General features: G+C 35.7%; 1 protein-coding gene across 5 annotated transcripts in view; it reads right to left on the bottom strand.

Moving 5' to 3' along the window:
* BRWD1 (bromodomain and WD repeat domain containing 1) overlaps window positions 1-23,556 on the bottom strand; it is a 55,676-nt gene that overhangs the window by 24,097 nt on the left and 8,023 nt on the right. The window contains exons 9-28 of one of the 5 annotated variants that reach the window (XM_080362805.1): window positions 22,767-22,867; window positions 21,116-21,186; window positions 19,852-19,952; window positions 18,483-18,523; window positions 17,133-17,231; window positions 16,114-16,264; window positions 15,382-15,516; window positions 13,823-13,951; window positions 12,318-12,543; window positions 11,705-11,890; window positions 10,811-10,994; window positions 9,914-10,004; window positions 8,846-8,986; window positions 6,284-6,369; window positions 5,210-5,405; window positions 4,100-4,216; window positions 3,873-3,980; window positions 3,367-3,491; window positions 3,196-3,278; window positions 2,642-2,753 (exon numbers count right to left, since the gene is read on the bottom strand). In XM_080362805.1, the coding sequence (XP_080218931.1) occupies window positions 2,642-2,753; window positions 3,196-3,278; window positions 3,367-3,491; window positions 3,873-3,980; window positions 4,100-4,216; window positions 5,210-5,405; window positions 6,284-6,369; window positions 8,846-8,986; window positions 9,914-10,004; window positions 10,811-10,994; window positions 11,705-11,890; window positions 12,318-12,543; window positions 13,823-13,951; window positions 15,382-15,516; window positions 16,114-16,264; window positions 17,133-17,231; window positions 18,483-18,523; window positions 19,852-19,952; window positions 21,116-21,186; window positions 22,767-22,867 (2,483 nt within the window). Of the gene's footprint in view, window positions 1-2,641; window positions 2,754-3,195; window positions 3,279-3,366; window positions 3,492-3,872; window positions 3,981-4,099; window positions 4,217-5,209; window positions 5,406-6,283; window positions 6,370-8,845; window positions 8,987-9,913; window positions 10,005-10,810; window positions 10,995-11,704; window positions 11,891-12,317; window positions 12,544-13,822; window positions 13,952-15,381; window positions 15,517-16,113; window positions 16,265-17,132; window positions 17,232-18,482; window positions 18,524-19,851; window positions 19,953-21,115; window positions 21,187-22,766; window positions 22,868-23,556 lie in introns of those variants that run through there. The other 4 variants (XM_080362806.1, XM_080362807.1, XR_013923545.1 and 1 more) reach the window with 4 other exon arrangements.

Genomic DNA, 23,556 nt, shown 5'->3' with positions numbered 1-23,556 from the left:
AAGACAAAGATAAGAGGAAGTATAAAATGAAGAAACTGAACTTGATTAAGGACCAAGAGGAAGCACAGCCAAACACAGTTATCTGTACATTCATTCTGATATTTAACTATTAGGTATGAATATCATTTTGATATTTCTAGAAATCCTACCACTTCGGGCAGATTTTTACATGTTTTGAATGACATTTTGGTATTTCAAAGATAAGAAATGCCCAAGTGCATCAGCTTAATGCCCTACCGGTCCAGCTAGACCAGTAATTTGTATCTTTGAAATTATTCTTGGGAGATGCTGTTTACGGAGGCTGTATGATCCTGGTACGACTCTGCTCAACTTGTACTTTCAGGATTCATGATCATTGTATTCCTCTAGGCATATTTATGAACAGACCCCAATCTATTTCCTTTAGTATCTACTTATTTTTGTCTAATATTTTTTTGAACATGCTAGTACTTTCTCACTGGGGGTGATTAAGCTCCTGTCAGACAAAAACAAGTATTTGCACACACTGACAGATCTTTTATATATGGAACAGTCTTAGCTTTGTCACGGCTAGGAACACAAAAAAGTCCCTTATATTCAGATGATCTGTTCTAAAGACAAAATGTTGATGCCACTTTTATTTACGGCACATCAAGAGCATCAATTTTCTAATTGTAGCCGTAAAAGCAAAACTGAAATTGCATACAAGCAAGAACTTCAATCTGGAAGTTACATCTTCCTCCTAAGGAAAATCAACAGGACAGATGACAAGTAAAGTAGATAATACAAGGAACCAAAATACGTAACACGATCTTGGTAGTCTCACAGAACTGTCTATTAGCTACAAATACTTCCCCCTTCCTTGGGATGAGTGACATTTTCAAAAAACCTCTGAGTGAAAAAAAAAAAAGCACCCTCTAACAACGAAACTCTGGATTATCAAATACACTGCAAAAGACATGGGAACAATCTCTGGTCATGACAGAAACAGGAATATTATGTATTCACTGACTGTTCTACAGTCCTCCCGTGCTGGGGGAATCCAAAGCAAACAAAACCCCAGAACCATTCCAGACTACTTAGATGGGCCACAACAAGGGCCACACCTGTGATATTGCGTCCAGTTCTGGGACCCTCAGTTCAAGAAGGACAGGGAACTGCTGGAGAGAGTCCAGCCCAGGGCAACAAAGATGATTAAGGGAGTGAGGCATTTCCCTTATGAGGAAAGGCTGAGGGACCTGGGTCTCTTTAGACTGCAGAAGAGGAGACTGAGGGGTGACCTCATTAATGTTTATAAATATATCAAGGATGAGTGTCACGAGGATGGAGCCAGGCTCTTCTTGGTGACAACCGATGGTAAGACAAGGGTCAATGGGTTCAAACTAGAACACAAGAGGTTCCACTTAAATTTGAGAAGAAACTTCTTCACAGTGAGGGTAACAGAACACTGGAACAGGCTGCCCAGGGCGGTTGTGGAGTCCCCTACTTTGGAGACATTCAAAACCCGCCCAGACACATTCCTGTGTAGCCTCGTCTACGTGTTCCTGCTCTGGCAGGGGAATTGGACTAGATGATCTTTTGAGGTCTCTTCCAATCCCTAACATTCTGTGATTCTATGAAGGGCAATATCCTGATTTTGAACACTGAGGTCCTGAGTTATCTTTGTTCACCTTTTTTCTCCTTCATGTGAAGGACCTCTTTGTCAATATGAAAGAAGATGCACAGAAACACCACTAATGTCAAACTGTCATGAGGGAATAGCAGGCAGTCATTTTTCAGCATACATAAAGAAGGTCTGGGTACAACTATCCTGTTACCAGTTTGACCCGGCCTTTTCTGTTTAAGTAGTTGGGGGTTTTCCTACTCTAATACCCTTGATTTGCTCAATTTGCCATGTTTTGAACAATTCATTTGATATTATTTGCCTTCATCTAGGCAGTATTATCTCCTGACAATTCGACTGGTCAAAGGGATTTGTCTGTTACAAGCACACAGTGTTGTATTACCCGACAGTTATCTAGCTAAATATCACCCGAAGAGAACATCAAAAGGTGAAATAGCAAGTGGGATCTACACAACAGGGAATGTGACAGAATGCTACCAGGTAATGAAGAGACTCAAATTCTTTCCTCACATTCATGTGGCAAACATGAAGAGAGCAACATTTGCAAACACTCTCTACAGGAATCTCAAGTGATAATATGAGATCATGTTATATGTATACTTTCTCCTGTGGACTATAATGTGAAAGACCGAAGTGCCAGAACTTGAAGCATAAGGATCACGATTTCAGCAACAACAGAAGAGATTCAGCATGCCCCATCCAAAACCAATTATGAATTAACAGAAGTAATTAGCTTACACTGGAAATTGCATTGCTTGCTTCGTGGAAGCAATTCAGCATTAGTCTTTACAGAAGATGATTCACAAATAATAAAAAAGTCAATAACTTCTTTTACCATATTACTATCCACAAAAAAAATTGCCACAAGTTATTACATATTCATGTTATGCTAGATTAGCAGCTTGTAAGCATTAAAACGTGATAATACTACCAGTAAAATAATATGAACAATTTATACATTCTCATACCAATAAGCCAGCTATGTAAGAGGAAACCCACACAACTAACATTAGAAGTGCCAAGTCTTTTTATACTTACTTAACACTGTAGCACTGAAAGTGACTATCCGGATATTGAGGCTGATACGGTTCTTGACCCAACACTGTTCCAAACCACCATGCATCATCAATAATGGATCGGAATCTATCAGCTAAAGCAAAAGAAGTCTGCTCAGATATTCCACTAAGAAAATGCATTTAGTTATGTTTCTTCTATACGCTAATAGAAAAACTTATGATCAGTGTCTTCCAGTTTAAAGTTCTAAATCCACTGATATTCAATAAAAGACAACTTATTATGCCAAAAACATATAAGTGCTAAAATCTAAATAAGTTTGCTACTTAGCTAGGAAATAAGAAAAGGGTACACTAGAGTCTCTATGTATGTTTTGAAGACTGTATCTTAGATCCATGGTAATTCCTCTGAAATGCTTAGCACAGCAGTTAGTAGGCTCAAATTTCTAATGGACAAAGGGACCTTACATACCAGAGCCCTCCGAAGTTACAAGCAAGTAGCATCTAGCATATTCAGCAATGAGTCAAGGAAAATTTCTGATTTCAAAATCACTTAGTCAAATACTTAAACGCACTTACAAGCTTGCCAATTCCTTTGCCGTGCTTCATCATAGAACTGACGTAATATAAGGAAGTCAATAACATCTGGCATATCATGGTATCTAGACAAAAAAAATCACTTTCATGAGTGTGCCTTAGAAAAAGAAATGTATTTTTAAATACTTTTCAGAAAAATAAAGATGCACATACCTGATGGAAAAGGATTTGTCTGTATGTTTTCCGGTGGCATGATCTATAAAGGCAAGCTTGAGGCAACACAATGTAGGAGGACCAACTTCATATCTAATGCCAACAATTTTTACCAATTCCTGATCCTACAGATTAAGAACAAAAAAAATAAATTATTACCTCCTGGACTATACACAAAACCATTAATTTGAAATTAATTAGCCAGGTACATGAATTGTATCCACATCTAAAAAGCCAAAAATATTGAAACTGTATTTGAGATTTCCATGGAAGATAGTCAGTCAGACTTGGCAATTTTAACACAGCTGTTTATACTCCAGGCTTCCCACAGGTAAGTTTGAAGATACTCTGGTAATTGAAGACAGTTTCCCCTATTGTTTCCACAAGGAAACATTATGGGAAATGGCATAACCTCACAAATCAATGTTTTGCAAACAGTGTAAACACTACTCTTCATTCACAGAGTACTAATATTGAACCCACAGCATCTTCAAATGCAGACGTACCCTAAGGACTACTTTTCTCCATGGCTCCTTGTGTGGATTCAGTTCATAAATGTTATTTCTTCTAACTGCTTCAATGTAAGCTTCATGTCCTTGTCGGAAATATATTACCTAAAAAAAAACAAACAAAAGATCAAAAACCACCCAAACAGTAAATGTTTTCCTGTATTTAGAAACTATAATAATGTTAGTTAACACGAGTATTTAAAGACTTTAATCAATATTCCTACCTCATCACCCATCTGAGGAACAAAAGGGGATCTTCGAAGAGCTGTGTCTGTTATCCACACAGGAGGGTGCCAATCATATGACAACTCCAAGTTTACTGGTTGTGTTGGAGCATTAGCCTTCACATTTAACAAAGAGCAAAATCAGATATAGCGGACATACTGCTGACACGACATCAAAACAACTTGTTTGACTTTAATTTGGCAGACAAAAGCTTGATGTATAAAAGACTAATGTACATTTCCAAAATGTATCAGCAAAATTCCTCCAAGGCTTTGCTTAAGTTGTAACTATTTGTAGTACTAATACTAAGCATTCCTCTCCCTATATGAAGATTTGAGTGAGCAAGGTTACTATTACCCATGTCTTCAGAGAAACAAATTTTTATGATTTAGACGGCATTCTTAGTATCAAATCAAAAATCTATCAAACTGCAAGAAATTATTTGAATATTAAAAATTGAGATATTGCACAATAAATATCCATATTAAAACAGTTTTAAAAATATATTTTTGAGAATACTTGGAAGAAGTGAAAGGATGGAGAGCAAAATATACCAAAATTACCCCAAACATTAATAAAAAACCACCTGTTTGCCCTTTAATAGCAGAAAGCAGCAAATATCTATTGTAACCTAAAGGATAATTACTAGATTAACTTATAAATTTCAGTGACTTAAAAAAAGAGTAATTACTAGAACTTACAAAAATTAAAAATTCAACCCAAGTATAAATGGCCATCATAAATACAGTGACTACAGCCCCTAAGTTTTTGAAAAGATACGTTACTTAAAAAGTGACAGTTTAACAGGGTTTTAGTCTAATATTCTGTACAGGTATTTAATAATCACATTTCTCCTTTGATAGAAGAAAACTTGAGAACTCTTTATCTGAAAGTGAAGATGACTTGACTTAGTATGCAGGTTCTTCCATACAAATCAGCAGATACCTTGCGTTTGCAATGGTGTCAAATTACCTAAGTGCACACTATATGTAGTGATACCAATTTCCTTGTCCAGTGGCAACAACAATTACTTAAAGTTTCCCAGTGAAGAGGTCTAAAAACTTACAAGAGAAATTTATTAGAATAAGTAGAATAATTTAACTGTATACCTCCTCCTGCTTTTTTGGTTTGGGCTTTTTTCTCCTTTTTCTTCTTCTTCTCTTTGGAGGAGATGATTTCTCTGCTGATATCTCATCTTCTGATGTACTGTAGTATTTGAGCACTTTCCGCCGAGAAGTCCGTACAGGAGGTTGTAGGTTAATCCCTGAATCGGCAATCCAGTCAGAGTACCTACTTGAAGAATCACTGTCCATAGCAGATGGGGTCAAGGAAAATGCAAACACAGAACCAAGTTGTCAATACTTCAGAATGCTAAATTCTCTCAAACAAATATCTGCAGATATAGATTGCTCTTAAAAGCACTATCTAAAGTACTAAAATTACTTTGACCTGTTGTAACAATTACTTGATGTTTAACACAGTATTTTGAGAACACAGTAATTCAAAGCACATTTTTTAAAAAACTCAGGTCTGGAGAATTAAAAAAAAAAATCAAGGAAAGAAAGTTGTGCAATAAAATTCTGGACTAGTTAAAAGACCTTCCTAAAGAGCACACTATCCAAACACTAAAAGTCTTTAAAGACAGTTATACAAATCTCACAAGTACACATTTTATTTTTTATATCTACTTTTGTCTCTTTCTCAGTATTTTTTAGTTCTACTACTACAAAGTTCTAGGAAGAATATCTAAAACATAGTAGAGTGATTAAAAATTATCTGTAACTTCAGTTCTAAATAAAATAATAAATTTTCAAAATTAATTGTTCTCAACCAAATATTTTTGTAAGAGCAAGCAACTGATTGTTTCTGCATTACTAAAAAAACCTCAAACCGAACAAACCAAAACCCTCCATTCCCTTGAAAGTGCTACAGAACAAAATACACTATTAAAAAAAACATTCCCAACTATCTTCTTTCTCCTTGCCGCCTAGCAAAAAAGCAAAACAATCTGAAACTGTTTTCATCAAATGGGACACTAAATAACAATGCAATGCATCAGCACAGTACTCCACAAAATATTATTACATACGAAGCACAACAGAACTTCCACACAACTTTTAACTTGCCAAAATTCAAGTAAAACTCATTACAGTAAAAGCTGGGACTTGTTTGTTTGCTTTTACCTAGAACTATTACTGTTGCTTTTCTTGTCACTTCTCCACTCTTCCTCTTCATCAGATGAGTCAGAGCCCTCACTTTCTTTGGCTTCCTGAATTTAAAAATATGCAGAGTCAATTCAAAACTTTCTCACAGCACTTATTTTAAGGGCTGGAAACATAAACCACTCTGTTCATGCCTGTATATTATCAATTTAGGATGAAATCTGGTAAAAGGAGTTGTTAAAATGGAAATTAAAGTAATACTTTTTTGTAGTTGATTAGAAGTTAACAGTGCACGGATAATCATTAACTTCTGTAGATTCACCAACATTTTATTAGCCACGTATGGATTCACCTGCTGTAGCCACCCTTTACAAAGCAGCATCTATGTTCTTTCTAGTCTAAGTTCACATCTTCTATCAGGGCAAAGTGGTGAGCCATTCTTTTTTCTTCACCATTTTTCCTTAACTAAGTGACAAGTCCAACAAGTCCAGTCTTCTCCACTCCTTCTGCTTCTTCCCCCTTCCCCAGTTTAAGACTAGTTCCCTGTGTACAAGGCCAGACAGCTGTGTGGCAGATGTACTCTATTTACCCCCGCAACCAAACCAACAGCAGTTTGGTCCAGACTCCAAAGATGGTAAAGGCCTGAGCTGCAGCCAAGCCAAAAACTGTTAGGAAACCCACAAGGAAGTGGAACGGTGCACTGAACACCAGCAAGGTGTGGGTACAAGGAGTCTTGTGCAGACCTTTCCCACTGTGCGCAATCAGATGACAAGCCAACCACTTTAGTCCATAGATATGACAGCCTGGGTGAGCTACTGTGAGCACTCCCTGCTAGACAAGCATGGCTGTAGGGCAATGATCTTTCACTAATCACAGATCACTGCATAAGCCCAATTTAAGTTTTATATTAATAATTTAGCTTAAGTAAATGCATTTTAAATAGAATAACTTAGAATTATAAGGTCATGTGATTTTTAATATACTGTCTGTTTCATGTTACTTAGACAAATTTGCTGAAATCTTAAACTGTATGTTGTGAAGTTCCTCTCATATTCACCAAACTTACATCTACTCAATGAAAACACAGCAGCTACAGAACATCAAGAACACCTGCAAGATAAGGTCTGTTTTGCACTTTGTTGAGCAAAACAGGATTCATTTGAACAAAATAACATCTTCAGAGCCAGCATGAAGCAGCTACAGACTATAAATGTCTGCAGCTAAACAAAACACGAGCCTGTCTGCAGACGATGAAAGGATTCAATGAGAAGCAAGAAGACCCCAGCCACAAATACCACTACTGGATTGAAACATCGTGTGAGGGACAGGTAAAAAGTCTGCAAAGGTATAAATTACCCAGGGACTTCTGTCCTCAGCTCAGCACCTCTGCAAAAATACCCAGCTTGAGCCAGGCCTGCTGCTGTACTACTCCATTCAGTTCTTTATTTCTATGCACTTTGATGCCTGAGAGTTTGCTTTGAGACAGTTAGGATCCCATCCTCATTGCCAATTAACTTTTATGTCTGAAAGTTTGCTTGAGAGACCTAGGATTCAGAGCTACCTGGCACCAGACCTCTGGAGACCAATAGCATTGAGATGCAGAATGATGGAACTTTGAAATCTTAGCCAAGCAATATAAAGAATCAGATGTGCACATATAATCTTTTGGTCATAAACACATATAATACCTTACTTGTTTTCCCTTTGTGTCTCTTGGACATGAACTGTTGACCAAGTCTGGGGCTAAGTTTAGATCCAGCCACGTCTAGGCTCCTTTCTGAGAACAAGTTTAGAAAGCAAGGAGGTCCATTCTGAACCTCATGACTCAATGGGAGGGCCTCCCTCTACCATTTTGCATCTTCTGTCCTACACAAATCACTCTAAAGCAACTTTCACCTCATTCTGCTTGGCATGTTTCCTCCACGCAGTAATAGAGTTAACCTTGCCATCAAACTCTGTTAAGTCACACTTTTCTTTAAGTGATCTAAACATTGTTCTGCAGCAAGCAGGACCCTAAATCACTCATCTGTGACAAACTGTAGTCCAAACAACCCTACCACTGATGTACATCTGATAATACAACAGCCAAAAGCTCCTGCTACCCACAGCAAAGTTCTGTGTCACTCCAAGCCAGGACTCAGACAGGATAACCAGACTCTGTGGAAGAATCAGATTACCAGACTGTAACTATGCTTTATCAAGAAGCTTCAAAATTTCCAGTTTGATATGCGCAAAATTTTGGAAGGTTTTCACAGAGAAACAGCAAGATGTATCTAAAGTCCAGATTTTACTTTCAACCAACCTCAGCACTGTACACTGTGCCTTGAGCTGTGGCTTTGGTTTAGGGTACTCTCAGCAAAAACAGTTCAGTTATTTATAAAATGACAGGAAAGATGGTCATTATTAAGACAATAGATAAATAGGTTTAAGAACTGCTAACAATAATGATTCTTACAGAAATATTTTTTTTGGTAACAGAGGGGTTTTTTTGTTTGCTTGTTTAAGAGAGAAAAGGCAAATTTACATCAGACTTCACTTATTGAAGAACTCGGATCAAAATACAGAACTTGGAAGAGAACTCACCTGCTCTATCAAGTCAAAGCAGTTATCTCTTTCCTCATCAGAGGACTCCAGTTGTTCAATGTTATTCCGTGTTCGGTAATTGGCATATTTTCGTCTATACAGTCTACGCTTAGATTGTATTAATGAAGACTCAGAATCACTCTGATTTATACAGGAAGTAAAAGAAAAAAAAAGGAAGTTACATAAAAGTACATATGTAGCAAAATTTTGAGGGTGAAAGGGTGGCTTAAAAGCACTGCTGAATGTAAAAACTGAAACAGCCTCATCACATCACAACCTGATCACATCAAAACTCCTTTTCGTAAGAAATAATTTTCCTGTAAGCCAATAGTTTTAAATTTGCTGTTCCCAATTTAAGATTTAGTAGTTATTCTAAGAAATTACTCTGTATAAGCTACTGTGACAGGTCCATTCACATTACTTGGTAAGAGTGTTTACAGGATCAAGACATTAACTGCAACAGTGTGCAATTCTGAGAGGACCAGAAATCCTCAACTCCTCCCAGTTAAGGGGATCATGCAGTAGAATTCTTGCATCAAATTGTTTTGTGCTGCAAGGCACAGTGAATCACAGCCACTATCTTATAAAATCAGCAACAGATGATGAAAAAAATCATTCAAAATGGGGCAAGTCTGAAAAAGTTGCCCCATACACAAAACATAGTAATCTGAAGTAAAATGGCAAGGGAATAGCAATATAGCCTGTAACTCTTCAAATACAGGATCTTGAACATCCTAACACCTCAACACTTTAGCGAAGACCTACAACAACTGTCTTTGAAACTTGAACTGCCATAAAATCAGAATGGCCTGAAGTCAAGTCTGCCTTTAAAAATTACTACCAAATACCACAGATGGAAGGAGGCACAACCGAAAAATAATATATATATATATATATATCTAAAAGTAGGTATTCATAAAAGAAATAAAACCTCATCCTGCAATAACTGGAAGCTGAACCAGTAGGATCCTTTGAAGACCATACTTCCAGAAATGTCTGCTTTCATTTTTTAAACCATCCCTTGTCCCTGGGCACAGAATGTCCATTTTCCTAGAAGCTGCTGCATACCTTTTCCAATGACTCAAATGACTTTCTCTTCTCTGTTGCATAAAGATCTCTCTCTTCTTCCCCTTTTGCAATTCGATAGTCTTCCTGCTTCCTATGAGAAAGTAAAGAAAATTTAACTCTACATCTTTTTTGACAATACTGAAAAGTTAAATGATCCATTCTCTTTGAAGGATCTAACTAAAAACCCCTAACACCACTACATTATTAATTTCAGACATTATTATTGCTCCAACACCTATAACACACGTCCTCTCATTTTCAGATAGTATGATTTGAAAGGTAAGAATGTGGATTAAAAATAGGGTTGAAAAGGTTTATTATATTCTGATATTTGCAAGGAAAACTTTCTTAGTATCTTACTCTATCTCCCAACACCAGGAAAGTTTTTTAAAAACTTCAGAGATGAGGCAGCACATATGGCTGAACCATGAAAAATAAATATTTAGCTATTGATACTACTCCTTTTCACAGATGCATACTGATACTACTTTTGAGAACAGCTGTTTCAGTATTTCAGGTGCTCAGTGCTGTTTCTTGTCTTAACACATCACCCCTACAAGGTCTGAGAAAAGCACAATCTCTCTGAACTCTTTCATGTAAATGAATTTAACCTATACCCCTTTATTTTGGAAAAAGCAATTTTCTAGGCAATCCAGCTGTCCTCTAAGATGACTCAAATAACTGAAATATGGGAGAATATATTAAACTAGAGAAATTTCCATTTATTTTTGTTGAATGGACTTTACAAGTAGAACTTTTTAAGCATAGATGACCATAACACTGCACTATTGCAATTTGTACCACGTATCTATTTTACCTTCAGTCTAATAGCACTAGGCCTAGAAAAAAATAACATGATGTGTTCTCTCCAGTCATATCTGCAAGCTGTCCACAGACCTGAGTAAGCTTGGTGGTATTTCTGGTACAACAACTCTTCGTCTCCAAGCCTGAAGATCTCGCTCGGTAGCCATCTGACTTCGTGGGGCATTCTGATGCATCTGACGCACGCCTTCAACTTGTCCACTACGTCGTAGACCAATATTGGGAGGAGACTGGATGTCAAAACTTGGCCTTCTAAAAGCTAAAAATATACAAAAACATTTTTCCCAGACTACCGAGAATTGGACCCTTGTTTCTTCTTACTAAAAGATAAAAAATTAACACTTTACATATTTTTAACTCCACGATTGTAAGTATATGATTAGTCACCAGCTTTAGGAAATTATGTGAGATTACACATGTACTTTTAAAATGGTTATTTCTTCTACAATATTAATACAGTGAAAGGAAGTATAACGTAACAGAGATGTTTTTCTGAACTGCTTTAGCAGCTCTGAGGCTAGTGAAGGTTCTACAAAGCACTTTTCCTGGAGCTGGGCATAAATAATTAAAACTACAAGGACACACACAGATCAGAAGACTGTTTGGCTTAAATCCATAAAGAAGGGGTAGAGGACCCCAGTTTGAATAATGGTAAAATATTTATTTTGCGAACTTTAGAGGACAACAAATGTAGCTCCTCTAAATGTTGTGTAAGCACTCTACAAGTGTTATTAAATATGTAGCACTCTACAAGAAATACAATTAATGGTCTTTAAAAGGAAAAGCAAAAGGCTCTGTAATTTAATCAGAAGCGTAGCATTGTTTTAATGAATAAAACACATCTTAAATAGATATCACTGTGTTAAAGGAATCTTAGTCCCCAAAACAACATTAAACATAAAACCTGTTTGAAATACTTCAAACAGCATAATAAAAATTGAGATAGAACAATTATCAGCGTGTATTCACCTCTTCTAGGTGTTCCTTCCCCATTTTGTGGACCACTTGAAGCAGATTCTTGATCAGCTCCAGTTCTCTGATCTTGTTGTAGTTGTAATTGTCTAATCATACCATCAAGAATACTGGGCTCCAAGCCTTGTTCATCCTGATCAACTGACCGTTGGCCTATAACTTGTTCAACCACTTCTCCATCACCTTGCAAGTGTAATGCAAATAAAACAAATGGCTTCGGTTAACTAAGTGATTATAGCAAATGATTTAATCCCATTGTTCACATCACAGAGCCACATGCTACAACTACAACTAAACACAATGAAATCCATTCTTGAAATGGTTTGACTTATTCCAAATGAGACACTTATGAAGTGCACAACTCAAACACAGTTTGTGCATGTCAGTGCACACAGAAAATCATAGAATCACAGAATGTCCTGAGTTGGAAGAATTTAGATATGTATTTCAACAACGAACTGTGGGGTTTTTTTCTTGTTTAAAATCTTATTATCCTGTGGGACCTCTCAGGATGTGAGAAAACGAAGTCATTTTTAAATAACCTATGTCATTATCTACTCTGTTCCCATTCTAACTTCTAGATGTAGGTCTTCAGTAACACTGTTCTTACTTGTTGCTACATATCCAAGTTGAGGAATCAAATGTTCATCTGCACAATTCTCTCTTCCTGGCACCAGTCTTTGATATTTTGTTGGATGAGGGTTTCCATCCACATCTACTAAGAAGGGAGGTGGCATAAGATGAGGAGCCTGTTGAGTCTGCTCATCTAGGACATAATTGTTAGAGTCTCGAATAAGTGGCCGATAGTCAGTGTGGAAGAACATCTGATCAGGAATCTAGAAAGAAATGAAGTTTTTATGTTATCGATTTGAAAAAAAAAAATATGCTATATAACAGAGAAGAACAAGTGATACTAAAATATCTAAACTCTTTTAAAAGGTACAACAAAGCACAAGTTCCCAATAAGAAGTTATGCATAGCTACAATTAACCTGTAGGGGTGTTGCAGTACTCTCACTTTTGAGAGTGCTTTTGCAGGCAATGACTGAGGTAACTTAAAGCAGAAACACTAATTTAAAAAACATTCTACATCTCATTCTATTTTTTGCATATAGTTAAGAAAAGTTTCCTTGGTTTCCATGCAAGGAAATAACTGTCTGAAGTTCAACTTAAGCCCTCAAAGTAAAGTTCTTTCTTAATCATGCAATGTCCACCATAAATTTTTTCTGCAACACAAACAGTCTGTTAAATCCATGCAGCTGAAGGAAGACAGTTACACAAGTGTTAGATCACAGTCAGAATCTTTGCTCTGCGAAATTATAAGCAAGATGAAGAGAATAAATTTCAATTTCAGCTAAGAATTTAAAGCAAGAAAAAAAAAATATTTAAAATGACAAAAACGGAATTACCATTGCAACTTTAAAAAATTTGAGGGGAGAGTGAAGAAAAGCATAGGCATAGGCCAGAACTGCACTTTTGAGAGCTATTTTGAAATAACAGAAACACATGTACTTATCAAAACAAAAAGGAAACAGGCTGCTCAAAAAAGCAAGAGATTTACCCCATGCACATTTTTCTAACATTTCAAAATCCACAGCGTTGGATTGATATTTACTTTTGCTTATTTTAAACAAATTACTACAGTGTATTCAGGTTTGAATAAGGAAAGGTATAAAGAACTGCCAGTTCCAATAATTGAAATAAACCAGCAAATTATTCTTAACATAGAAACAGCCTGTTTTTTGTTAATTAGGTAGTAATGCAATAAACTTTGTGATACATTTCAGTCTTTAAACATCAAGCTATTTTCAGAAATTAGAAAGAAATGTAATCTGGGGGTTGAACAATTAACATGCAGATTAGCTGGCTGGAAAATGAAAATGTATTCCAGAAAAGTTCTTGGAAGCTACTCCCAAGGGAATGCTAAGACACTGGTTGTTTCTGCTGTGCCAGGACCATACATACACGAGAACTTACAGACACCAAGGAACCTGTTATTTTTAGGTCCTGTACCCATACAAAACTCTTCTTTTACATACCATGTTTTAGAAGACTGAATGCAACTAATCTGAGTAAGAAGTTTGAGTAAACAGTTCCAATAAAAAGCTGAACTTACCTTTTCATATGGCCTGCTACAGCCAAAACCAAATATCAACAGATGTCCGTGAGAATCTGTACATGCAAAATGCTGCCCATCTGGTGAAAATTTACAATCAAAAACAGCACCATGTCCTTGGCCTTCAATCTAGATTGAAAGAAAGAAACTCAACATTATGTGACCTTTTTTTTTGAGCAAACAATAACGCAGCATCAAAAATTAATTACTCTATCAAAAGCAGCCATTCATCTCTTAAATAACTCAAAGCAAAAATAATTCCATTAGTTCAGTTCATTCCTCTTCCACTTGACAAATGATTTTAAGTCCTGAACCATATAGTTATATAAGATGCACTCAATTTTAAAAGATGTATTAAAGGGTATGGAAACTTACTGTTAAGAATTTTAAAAAAAAAAACAAAAAAGCTTTTTGAGGCTTTTTACCTCTTAGTATACTGCTTAAAAGTAAATTGCAGCTAATATATACTGATTTTCTTAAAGCACTTTCAAGACAAGCACAAGAAATCTTAAAGCTAAGGAAAAAAAAAAATAACTTCGCTACTGAGTGTAGCCAGAAAAAAAAAAAAAAAAAAATTAAAAAATTATTAGGAACATTGGATCATAACTTAAGTCTCAGAGAAAATAACCTACTTTAAAATGTTCATCACAAACTCTCAAATGGAGCAAATGCCATTGGAAGTCTCAAGAAGAACTGCACTGATCCACTAATACTTAAGGTAATAACATTATAATTTTTTAAGACATTTGAGAATATAATTATTTGTCAATAACACTCTTGAAATGATGGTCTAAAACAGGACCTCTCAGTCTTTTATACGGCGCCTGATCTCAATTAAGGAAAACAGATACTATGAATGAGGTGCGAGAACGTCTTCAGTGACAAAGAGTAGAAAAGCCCTGATGTCAACTCCTCCCAACACATCACAAACAGAGAAGTCCTGATCAACATGTGGAGTCTGCAAAGCTCAGACACTGACCATGATGAAAGTAAATTCATGTGCTCCTCCCCCCATGTCTCACATTCCTCACACCCAACTGCAAATTCTCAAAATTAAATCTTCCTTGTCTCAGCTTATTGAGACCTCCCTGACTGGTTTCAACTCCGATGCCCCGCAGGAAAGCAGTGATGAAGGGAAGTGGGGAATACTGCTGCAGATCAGTGAACTGACTCAGCTTTGTAAAAAGTCCAGTGAGAAGCACTTGATTGAAGACAAAGAATGGGCAGCTGGGAGCAGACAAAGGAGGCAATCCCAGCCCTCCTTTGCTGCCACATTAAACTGTTAAAAATGGCTCCTGGTCACTTTCCACCTACACTACAATAATCAAGAAATTCAAAGGTAAAAGCTCTAAAGAAAAAACAAACTCAAAATTTTTACTGGTTTGGGTTTTTTTTTTTGGTGGTCTTGGTTGTTTTATGCTTTTTTTTTGGTGGTTCTCCCCCCTCCCCCCCCAAACAAAAAAGTGCAGGGGGTGTGCATGTTAGTGAGCACTTCTTAAACTAGTATGTGAACACACTGCTGTGTGTTGAGCAAAAAAAAAAATTTTAAAAGGTCTTACCATGTTAAAATAATGCTTTGTTTTTGTGCCTTTGGTAATGTCCCATATAAAGATGTTGCCATCATGACCTGCAGACAACATTATCCTGGAATCAAAAGGATGGGTCTCCAAGACAAATACTTCATCCGCGTGACCCTAGAATTTAAAATCACATATCAAATGCAAACAAGAGGACATAAATCCACATCAAGAGGATATTTACAGTAGAGCCCAAAGCACTGTACTATCATCTCTTCACACTCAGACTCTTGGAAAATTAGACATCTGCAAGCTGCCTTCAAAAAACATGAAGTTTTACAAATTCCACAGTATATCTATCTGGACTACTTCCTCATGGCACTGCCTGAGAAAACCCCAGGCAGCCAGAAAGACTGTAATTCTAAATTAAATAATTGTCTAGATTCACACAAGAACTCTAGAAATATGGAGTTGTTTTTTTTCCACAGGACAGAGAACTATTAAACGGACAAGTGTGTCACTGCAGAAAAACTTTTTATTTATTCCACAGGAGAGGCAAGTTCATCACAGCAGCTAGAGAAAGGATAATTCAAATGCACAAGGAAGTGGCTAGTTTTGGTTAAAAAAAAAACACAAACCAAGAAACACTACACTTTATTTATCATTCATATAGAGCTTTCAAGACAAATCAGATCTAATTATAAACCCAGCAGGCACATGTCATTGCAATTTTAGGAAGACAATGTATTTCAAAAAGCAAGTAAAATTACATACCACCAAGTCATGAAGTAATTGCCCTGTACAGGAATTCCAAACTTTCAGTAGATGATTATTCACAGCCGTAACAACATAGTTATCGTTTTGGTTCCAAGCTATCATGGTTACTTTAGGCTTCATAAATTTGTCTTCTTCTGAACATGTATCACTATTTTGAAGAGTTGAAAAGACATGAGGTATTTTTAATTAGCCCATTTCAATCTCAAAATATAGAAAAATAACCTGTTTTCCCATGTTAATAATCAGACAAGAGAAGGGAAGTTAAGAATTATATTTGTTCTGAAATTTTTCTACTTACACTTGATCCTTTTTCGTGCAATTAACTATTAAGCAAATCTGGATTTCTAGCATACTTATTTCATAGGACATGATAACCTCTTTCCCATTTGAGAAGAAAGGCAAACAGGCTTTCTTTTTTCATAGAGTCTTATCTCTTCTACAATTAAGAGTCATAATGTAATTCCTTTAAAAATAAACTGTTTCAGAAGCTAACCTCTACATTAACAAAGCATTTTTTTCCAATTTCCAACATAAATATATTGAAGATAATATTTTGTATTAACATCAATCTACTTCCTTGTTTCTCTCACTTATAGGAAACTGTAACATTCCCTTTTGGCATCTTAATCAACTAAAGAAACAAGCCTTTTTTGAAACACTTCTTCACACAGCATTATCTATATTCCACATCAACTAGTAGCCTCTCCTACAAAGACTCTCTCTCAATTATACAGAACTGTACATACTAACCCAGAAAGATACCATAACCAAATCTCAGATATTAATACCTCCTCCTTTCTTAGAAAAAACACTTTTTTTTTTCATGGCTGCATCAAAGAAGAGCTTGCAATCACCCTCCAATAAACTAGTATACCCAAGGTCCACTTTTTGTGTTTGTTCTCGGCCCACCACCCCACCGTTTGATCACCTACAAATTCACTTCTGCTGAGTTTCTACAAAGTGGACACAAAAACCCAACAATAACAAAAACCCACAAAAGACAACACTTCACCTACCCTGGTAATCGATCAGACATATCCAACAAGATACTTCTCCATTCTGCTTGCTCAAAACGCCAAATTCGAGCTGTTCCATCTCTACTGCCACTTATGAACCTTGAAGGAGGAGGATTTGCTTTAAAGTATATTCAGAGTTACACCACCACAACTTAAAAAACACTACAATGGAAGACGGACAGACATGACACACATAGGGAACAATTGTGCATAAAAGAGAAGACCATCAGTGGTTTACTTTAAGATAGCAAGCTGTAAACCACGTCAGTTCAGGCTTCCATTTCATGAACTGCTGAAGTGTCAATGCAGCAGAATGGAAATTCCTGAAGAGAGGAACCGAAACATTTTAAGATACTCAAAGATAATCTCCCTAGTCCATTAATCACAAGTCTGAGAAAGACAGTTGACATACCTGCCCCAGGAAAAGTCTGTGTGTCAGACAGTGCTCTAGTTTGCTATGATTAATCTTAACAATAATTATAAATCTCAAACACCTTCCATAGAACGTGTTACCAAACAAAAAGAGCAGTTGTATTGACTTTTTTTGCACTGCCTTGAGAAGTAATTCATGCAAGCAACATGGATAGACCAGTGCAACATGATGGCCCCAAAGACCCGTATAATCGCAGAAAAACACATTTAAAAGCAATACAACTACAACTTCAAAACTGAATCTAGATTATTAGTTTTCTTAGTCACAGTTATGTGGCTTTCAAGAAAAGAAAGGACCCAATAAAGTTGCATCTTATGGCTGCAGATGTAAGTCTACCCTGAAGGTTAAAATCCACATCTTCATTAGGGATAGGCCAGAGATCAATTTGACTCCATTTTCTACTAGAAAGGAAGTGAATTTTTACAAATGGAATTTATACAGTGTTTCCCTTCACATTCCCCCACCCCCAAACAACTGTAGAATTTTGTCAAATAAATTTCCTTAAAAAAAAAAGTAGTAGGCTAGAACAAAAAATGAAAAATATTAAAACTTATTTTAGACCATTCATTTGCATTGCATTTTCCCATTTCCTATTTTGATCCAATACTTCCTCAAACTGAAAGGAGGGGGAAGAAGATGTTTACAAAGGGACAAATACATCAGGTATGTTAAAAAGTGGTAACATTTCTGTAAGCAAATTAAAATCCAGCCAGTCCAAAGACACTGTCTAACAAGGATTAATAGCTGAGACAGGCAGATGAAACTTAGCTATGCTCTCCTGGATTAGTCCAAATTTCCCCTTTGAGTTCTAAATAAGGAGAATTTCCTTATTGGAAACCTCCAGGTAAGAAAAATAATACATTTTGAAGTCCGAGATAATGTATTGTTTGTTCACAATTGAGCATTTCTCAACATACCTATCACCACTGTTAGAAAACTGAATGCTGTCCACTTTGTCCTGCAAGAAAAGGTAGAGTTTGTTAGAAATTATATTTTTAAACAGGAAATACAGTTTTAACAAATCCGAAACAACAATTTTTTAACAGTTTTAACTGCAAGTTGAACCAAGTCCCAGAATTCACTAACCACTAATGCATTTAAAAAGGAAGTTTTAAAAAACTGTCCCAATTAAATATGAAGAGTGGGCAGGTGAAATAATTGTCCACTTGGCATACAATTAAATCACATTTGAATATATATTTCTAATATCCTATGCCTACTACAATCAAGAGGACTTGTTGTTCCCAAGTCTACTTACACATTCCTTCAAGAAATATACAACTAGTTATTCATTTTTATCACAATAAGAACTACAGGAAAAGTAGATAGCACACTCAGATCAGTTTATCTTCAGAGCTGAAAGTCTCTTCTACATATGAAATACATATTGATCAAGCCTTATCACTATAACTTAAATGGTTAAAGTCATATTCAGTATTAGAGAAAATACATTAAGGCAAACAGAAAGAAGATGAGTACTTTAAGAGTTGCCCTTGAAAGAGCTTTAAGGATTCAACTAAATCTAAAATCTCTACAGTAAAACTACAGATTCTTTGTGCATCAAGGGGCAAAAAAAAAAAAAAGTCTCAGCCTTCAGCACATGAGCATAAGCTCATTTGCTTCTAAGATTCCTTAGAAGGCAGAGTCCACTAGACTAAGATACACAAATAAAAAAAAGGACCATATTTTATCTAAGAAGTTATTCTCCTAACAGGTATCAGTTATGTCAAGAACACAAGTAAAGACAGCACACATTAAACGACACACATAGGGAAACAACACTAAACCAGCAAGCTGACTTAGGAAGTATGAAGCAGTTTGCACAGCCCCTGAAAACATAAATAAAGGCCAAGATGAACAGAACTAAAACTCTGGAAACTCAATCTCATTTAAAGATTTAACACAAAAGGTGTCAAATTGTAAATAACTTGAGTAACGATATACACATTCTCAGCCTATCTACTTCCTGTATACAGCATATAATATGTGTAATATGTGGGTGGTGAGGTACACTTACATCAGAGGGAAGCAACCGAGCAAACCATGCACTTTAAAATTAGAGATATGTATGACATCCAGTTGAAAAGAAAGAATTCTAAGTATCATCTTGATATGTTCCAGCCTTCAAAGTGGCCAAGTCACATTGAGATGACTAGCTGAAATTCTGCGTAAGTTCCAAACATATTCAATAAAAGAACACTGCTACAAACCCACTAACAACATTAACTTTCAACTTCAATACTGCTTTATAGATGACCAGTTATCAGATCTAAGAATCTTACTTACAGCATGACTTTCCAATTCAGCTATTTTCTCAGGTGTTTCAGAGCCAAAAAAGTACATCCTGATGACATGATCAGTGCTGCCAGTTGCTAAAAACATACCACCTGTAAAAATCAAGCGATAAATAAGCTACTGTATAAGAAATTAAAACAGATCACCAATATTCCTCTGATGCTTAGTTTAAAAAAATAATAATCTGAAGAGCACTGCATTTCTCATGCTCTTCCACTGACATACAGATGTGGAAGTAGATCCTCCTCTTGCCCCAGAACACTTTTTCAGCCATAATAAAAATAGTCAAACTCCATGTTACGAAGATTTTAAAATATGTAACTAGAGGAATGCTGCTACTACTACACTACTAATTGCACATAAAAGCCTTCGATTATGGGGAATACAGCAAGTCCTCATCAGAATTATCCAGCTGACTCTTTTACTGTAGCATGTGTCATTTGTAGCATGTGAATTGCTTCAAAACTGCATAGATGCATAAGCAAATCAGCATAAGTACACCAGTATTTAGCTGGGCTGGCAGCAATATTAAGATCTGCCTCTTAACACATCTCAGTGCTGTCAAAAAAACCCCAAACAAACAAAACCCCCTAGCCCAAACACAACCCATGGCTATATTCGGACAACATTAACAAGCTATACTTTGATTTCTATTTTATTTCTGAAATTCTCAAGTTTCTTCTAATGTTCATGCTGTCTGCTATCAGTAGGCCTTCCCACAAGTCACCCACATGATCAGAATGAAAGACAACTACAAGCCTGAAGTGAAATACATTTATAGATACATTTATGGATTCTTAAGAAAGTAGGGATCTTGATGTCCATCCCTGCATATAGCTGGCACAGAATCAGGAGCTCCTACTACTGGGAGTAACCACTTCCACCGCTGTTGACTGTGGTACCCTAAAGAACTAACTTTGCAAATGCCTGACATTATTCTAAGGAGTTGAACAAAAATAAAAATCCAGTAGAGATGGATAAAAAGTAAATGAGCATCAGGTGCATTTTACTTCTGTAAATCACGAATGGCTAAAGGAAAATAGTATCACTTAGTTCTACAGTCTTTCACTGTTAACTAAGGCAAATTACACTATTTAATTATGTCATAGGCTAACAATACACATATAAACAATTACTGACTACACAGCTACTGCTTTTGTATATCTTAAAGTTGTCACAACCAGTGTATTATAATAAATACCTATGGGAAAAGAGGAGAAATCACAATGCTAAACTCAATCTGTACACAACTTACCTACACTGAACGAAGAACAAAGCATCTGAACCCCTGGTCTAGGTTTCTCTGTGAATTTCACTGGCCGATTACTTAAAAAGAAAACATGCCACAAAAAAATGGCTTTGTCAACATTTCAAAACAAAGGTCCATTTCTTCAAACATCTACGTAACAGGTACTTCTTAAATACATACAATACCATCTGTAAATCTTGTGCAGGAGGATGAGCAATAAGGTTTACTTTTCAAAATTACTGTACACACATACACAAATGATATTTGAAGCCTGCACAGCTCATGACTTTTTCTGCAAGATGCTATTACCTCGCAAGGATAACATGACATGCCAAGAATGTTTATTCTCTCTCATCCTTTGGTAAGTATGATATACACCCTTCATAACATATCCACAAAGTACTGAACTCTTGCCTTCACATTAAAAATCACCAACAGTACATCAGGCCTATCAAATACCATTACTGCAGAATGCTGTACAAAATCATACCATTTTACAGTAAATAAAAAAAAAGCAAATAAAAGTTCTTCAACACTGTGCACATGGTGATTTAAAGGACTGGTTTCCTGTTCTGCAAGTCATGTACACATTCTTCCAGTTGACATGGCCATAATCTCAAGTAGCTACTATGAACTACATTATGGATAAATCCAGTAAACTGTGCCACTTACAAGCATTATAGGTTTCTACTCATCATTCTGCTGTTTTTTTGTTCAAGTGTTTTTTGTTTATCAAAGGAAATATACTAATCATCTCAATATTTCTCATGTTTGTATGATGCACAATATAGAGATTCAAATCCTAAGAATACTGCTTTGAGACATACCAAAGCTTAAACCAATTTAAGTCTATGCTTTAACTAATTTAAACGTTTACATCTCATACAGTCCTCTAAATTATTTTTAGAAGGAGAATAATTAAGGATTCAGTTTAAACATTCTCCTCCTATATCTTACAGCCCTAAAAGATTCTTCAGATGCAACTATGTCTTTGATAGATTTTGTTGCAATTCTACTATCTTAAGATCACAAGATTGAATTAAAAAGCAAAATAATCTTCTGCTTTCTACAGTACTGCCTTTTTTTTTTTTTAACAGTTGCTCTAATGTAAAATGGATAACTTTATACCAACTTTCACTATGTAGCACAATACTAGATACAGACTGATCATCCCACGTATCCTCTTTCTGGTAGTAATCTAATTTTTTCTATAAATCAACAGCAATCACATACAGAACATTTAAAAATTATCCTGAACACACTCTGTATGCAAGTTCTATAAGAGACATCCTAAAACTACAAGGCTGTTGAAAACTCATAATGAACAAAAAGTTGTATTACACTGTTCCAACATATTTATATTTGGGGCAATTCTATTTGTCCCACATTTGTGCTATTACTGTAGTAAGAAGTTAACAGATTTCCCCACTAAACTCCTAAGACAACAGAGTAACATAAATTTATAAAGGATATAGTTATTGATGGCACTTTAAAATAATTATGTTATAGGTTATTTCCACAGTATTTTTACAGTCACAAAAGAACTTCAAAAGTTTTTTACCTAGACTTGACTTATTTTTGCTTACTGTTATTTGACTTAACTTCTTTTAATCAAGTATAGTATAGAATAGAGTTAATAAGGAACCCATTTACATACTTGAATTTCATGGTATCTGCATCCCATTGCCAAAAGCAAACAGTTCCATCTGCACCTGTAGACACCATGTATCGCATGGAGCCTTTCACCATTGGACTAAACTAAAGAGAAGAAAGTAAAATCAGACACATACAAAAAGAGATATTTAAAAACTGTTTGTGAACTTCTAAAAAGTTAACGTAAAACCTTCATTTACTTCACATTTTAAACTGCTAAAGCAGTTGTTAACTGTCAATTTTAATGTTTACAAAATAACATCTCCTACACTTTAAAATAAAGTCATAATCTATGTTTCAATTATTGCATTGCATAAAACCAACGCATTCACTGCTTTGTTTTTGAAGTCTTAACTAACCACAATCATCCACATCGTCCATGAATGAAGTAATGAGCAAAACAGATTGGAAAACAAACAGAAAGTAAAATGGAAGAAGTTTCACTAGACTTTTAAAATTCTATAATTAAGCGGAACATCAGTTATGAGTACATGTACCCAGCATCACATACGAATTTATAGGAAGTTCTCACACATACTTCTTTAAGACATGGATTCATTGTTATGTACACAGGTACCACAAGTTACACAAGTTGATTAAATTGCTCATTAATTACTACTGCCACCTTTGGAAAAGGCCATATAAATTGTACATGTTGCAATTAAAGTGTTATTAAGAATGATTAGACACAAAACCCCCACAATAGTACAATACAGTAAACGAAACACCAGAAATAAGTGAATTGCCGTTAAAAAAAATGCAATTAATGCTACAGAAACTTTGTGAATATGAAG

The sequence above is a fragment of the Nesoenas mayeri genome (assembly GCF_963082525.1).
Source record: "Nesoenas mayeri genome assembly, chromosome: 1".
Lineage (NCBI taxonomy): Eukaryota > Metazoa > Chordata > Aves > Columbiformes > Columbidae > Nesoenas > Nesoenas mayeri.
Note: the sequence above shows the minus strand (reverse complement) of the source record. Positions and strands in the feature narration are given on the sequence as shown.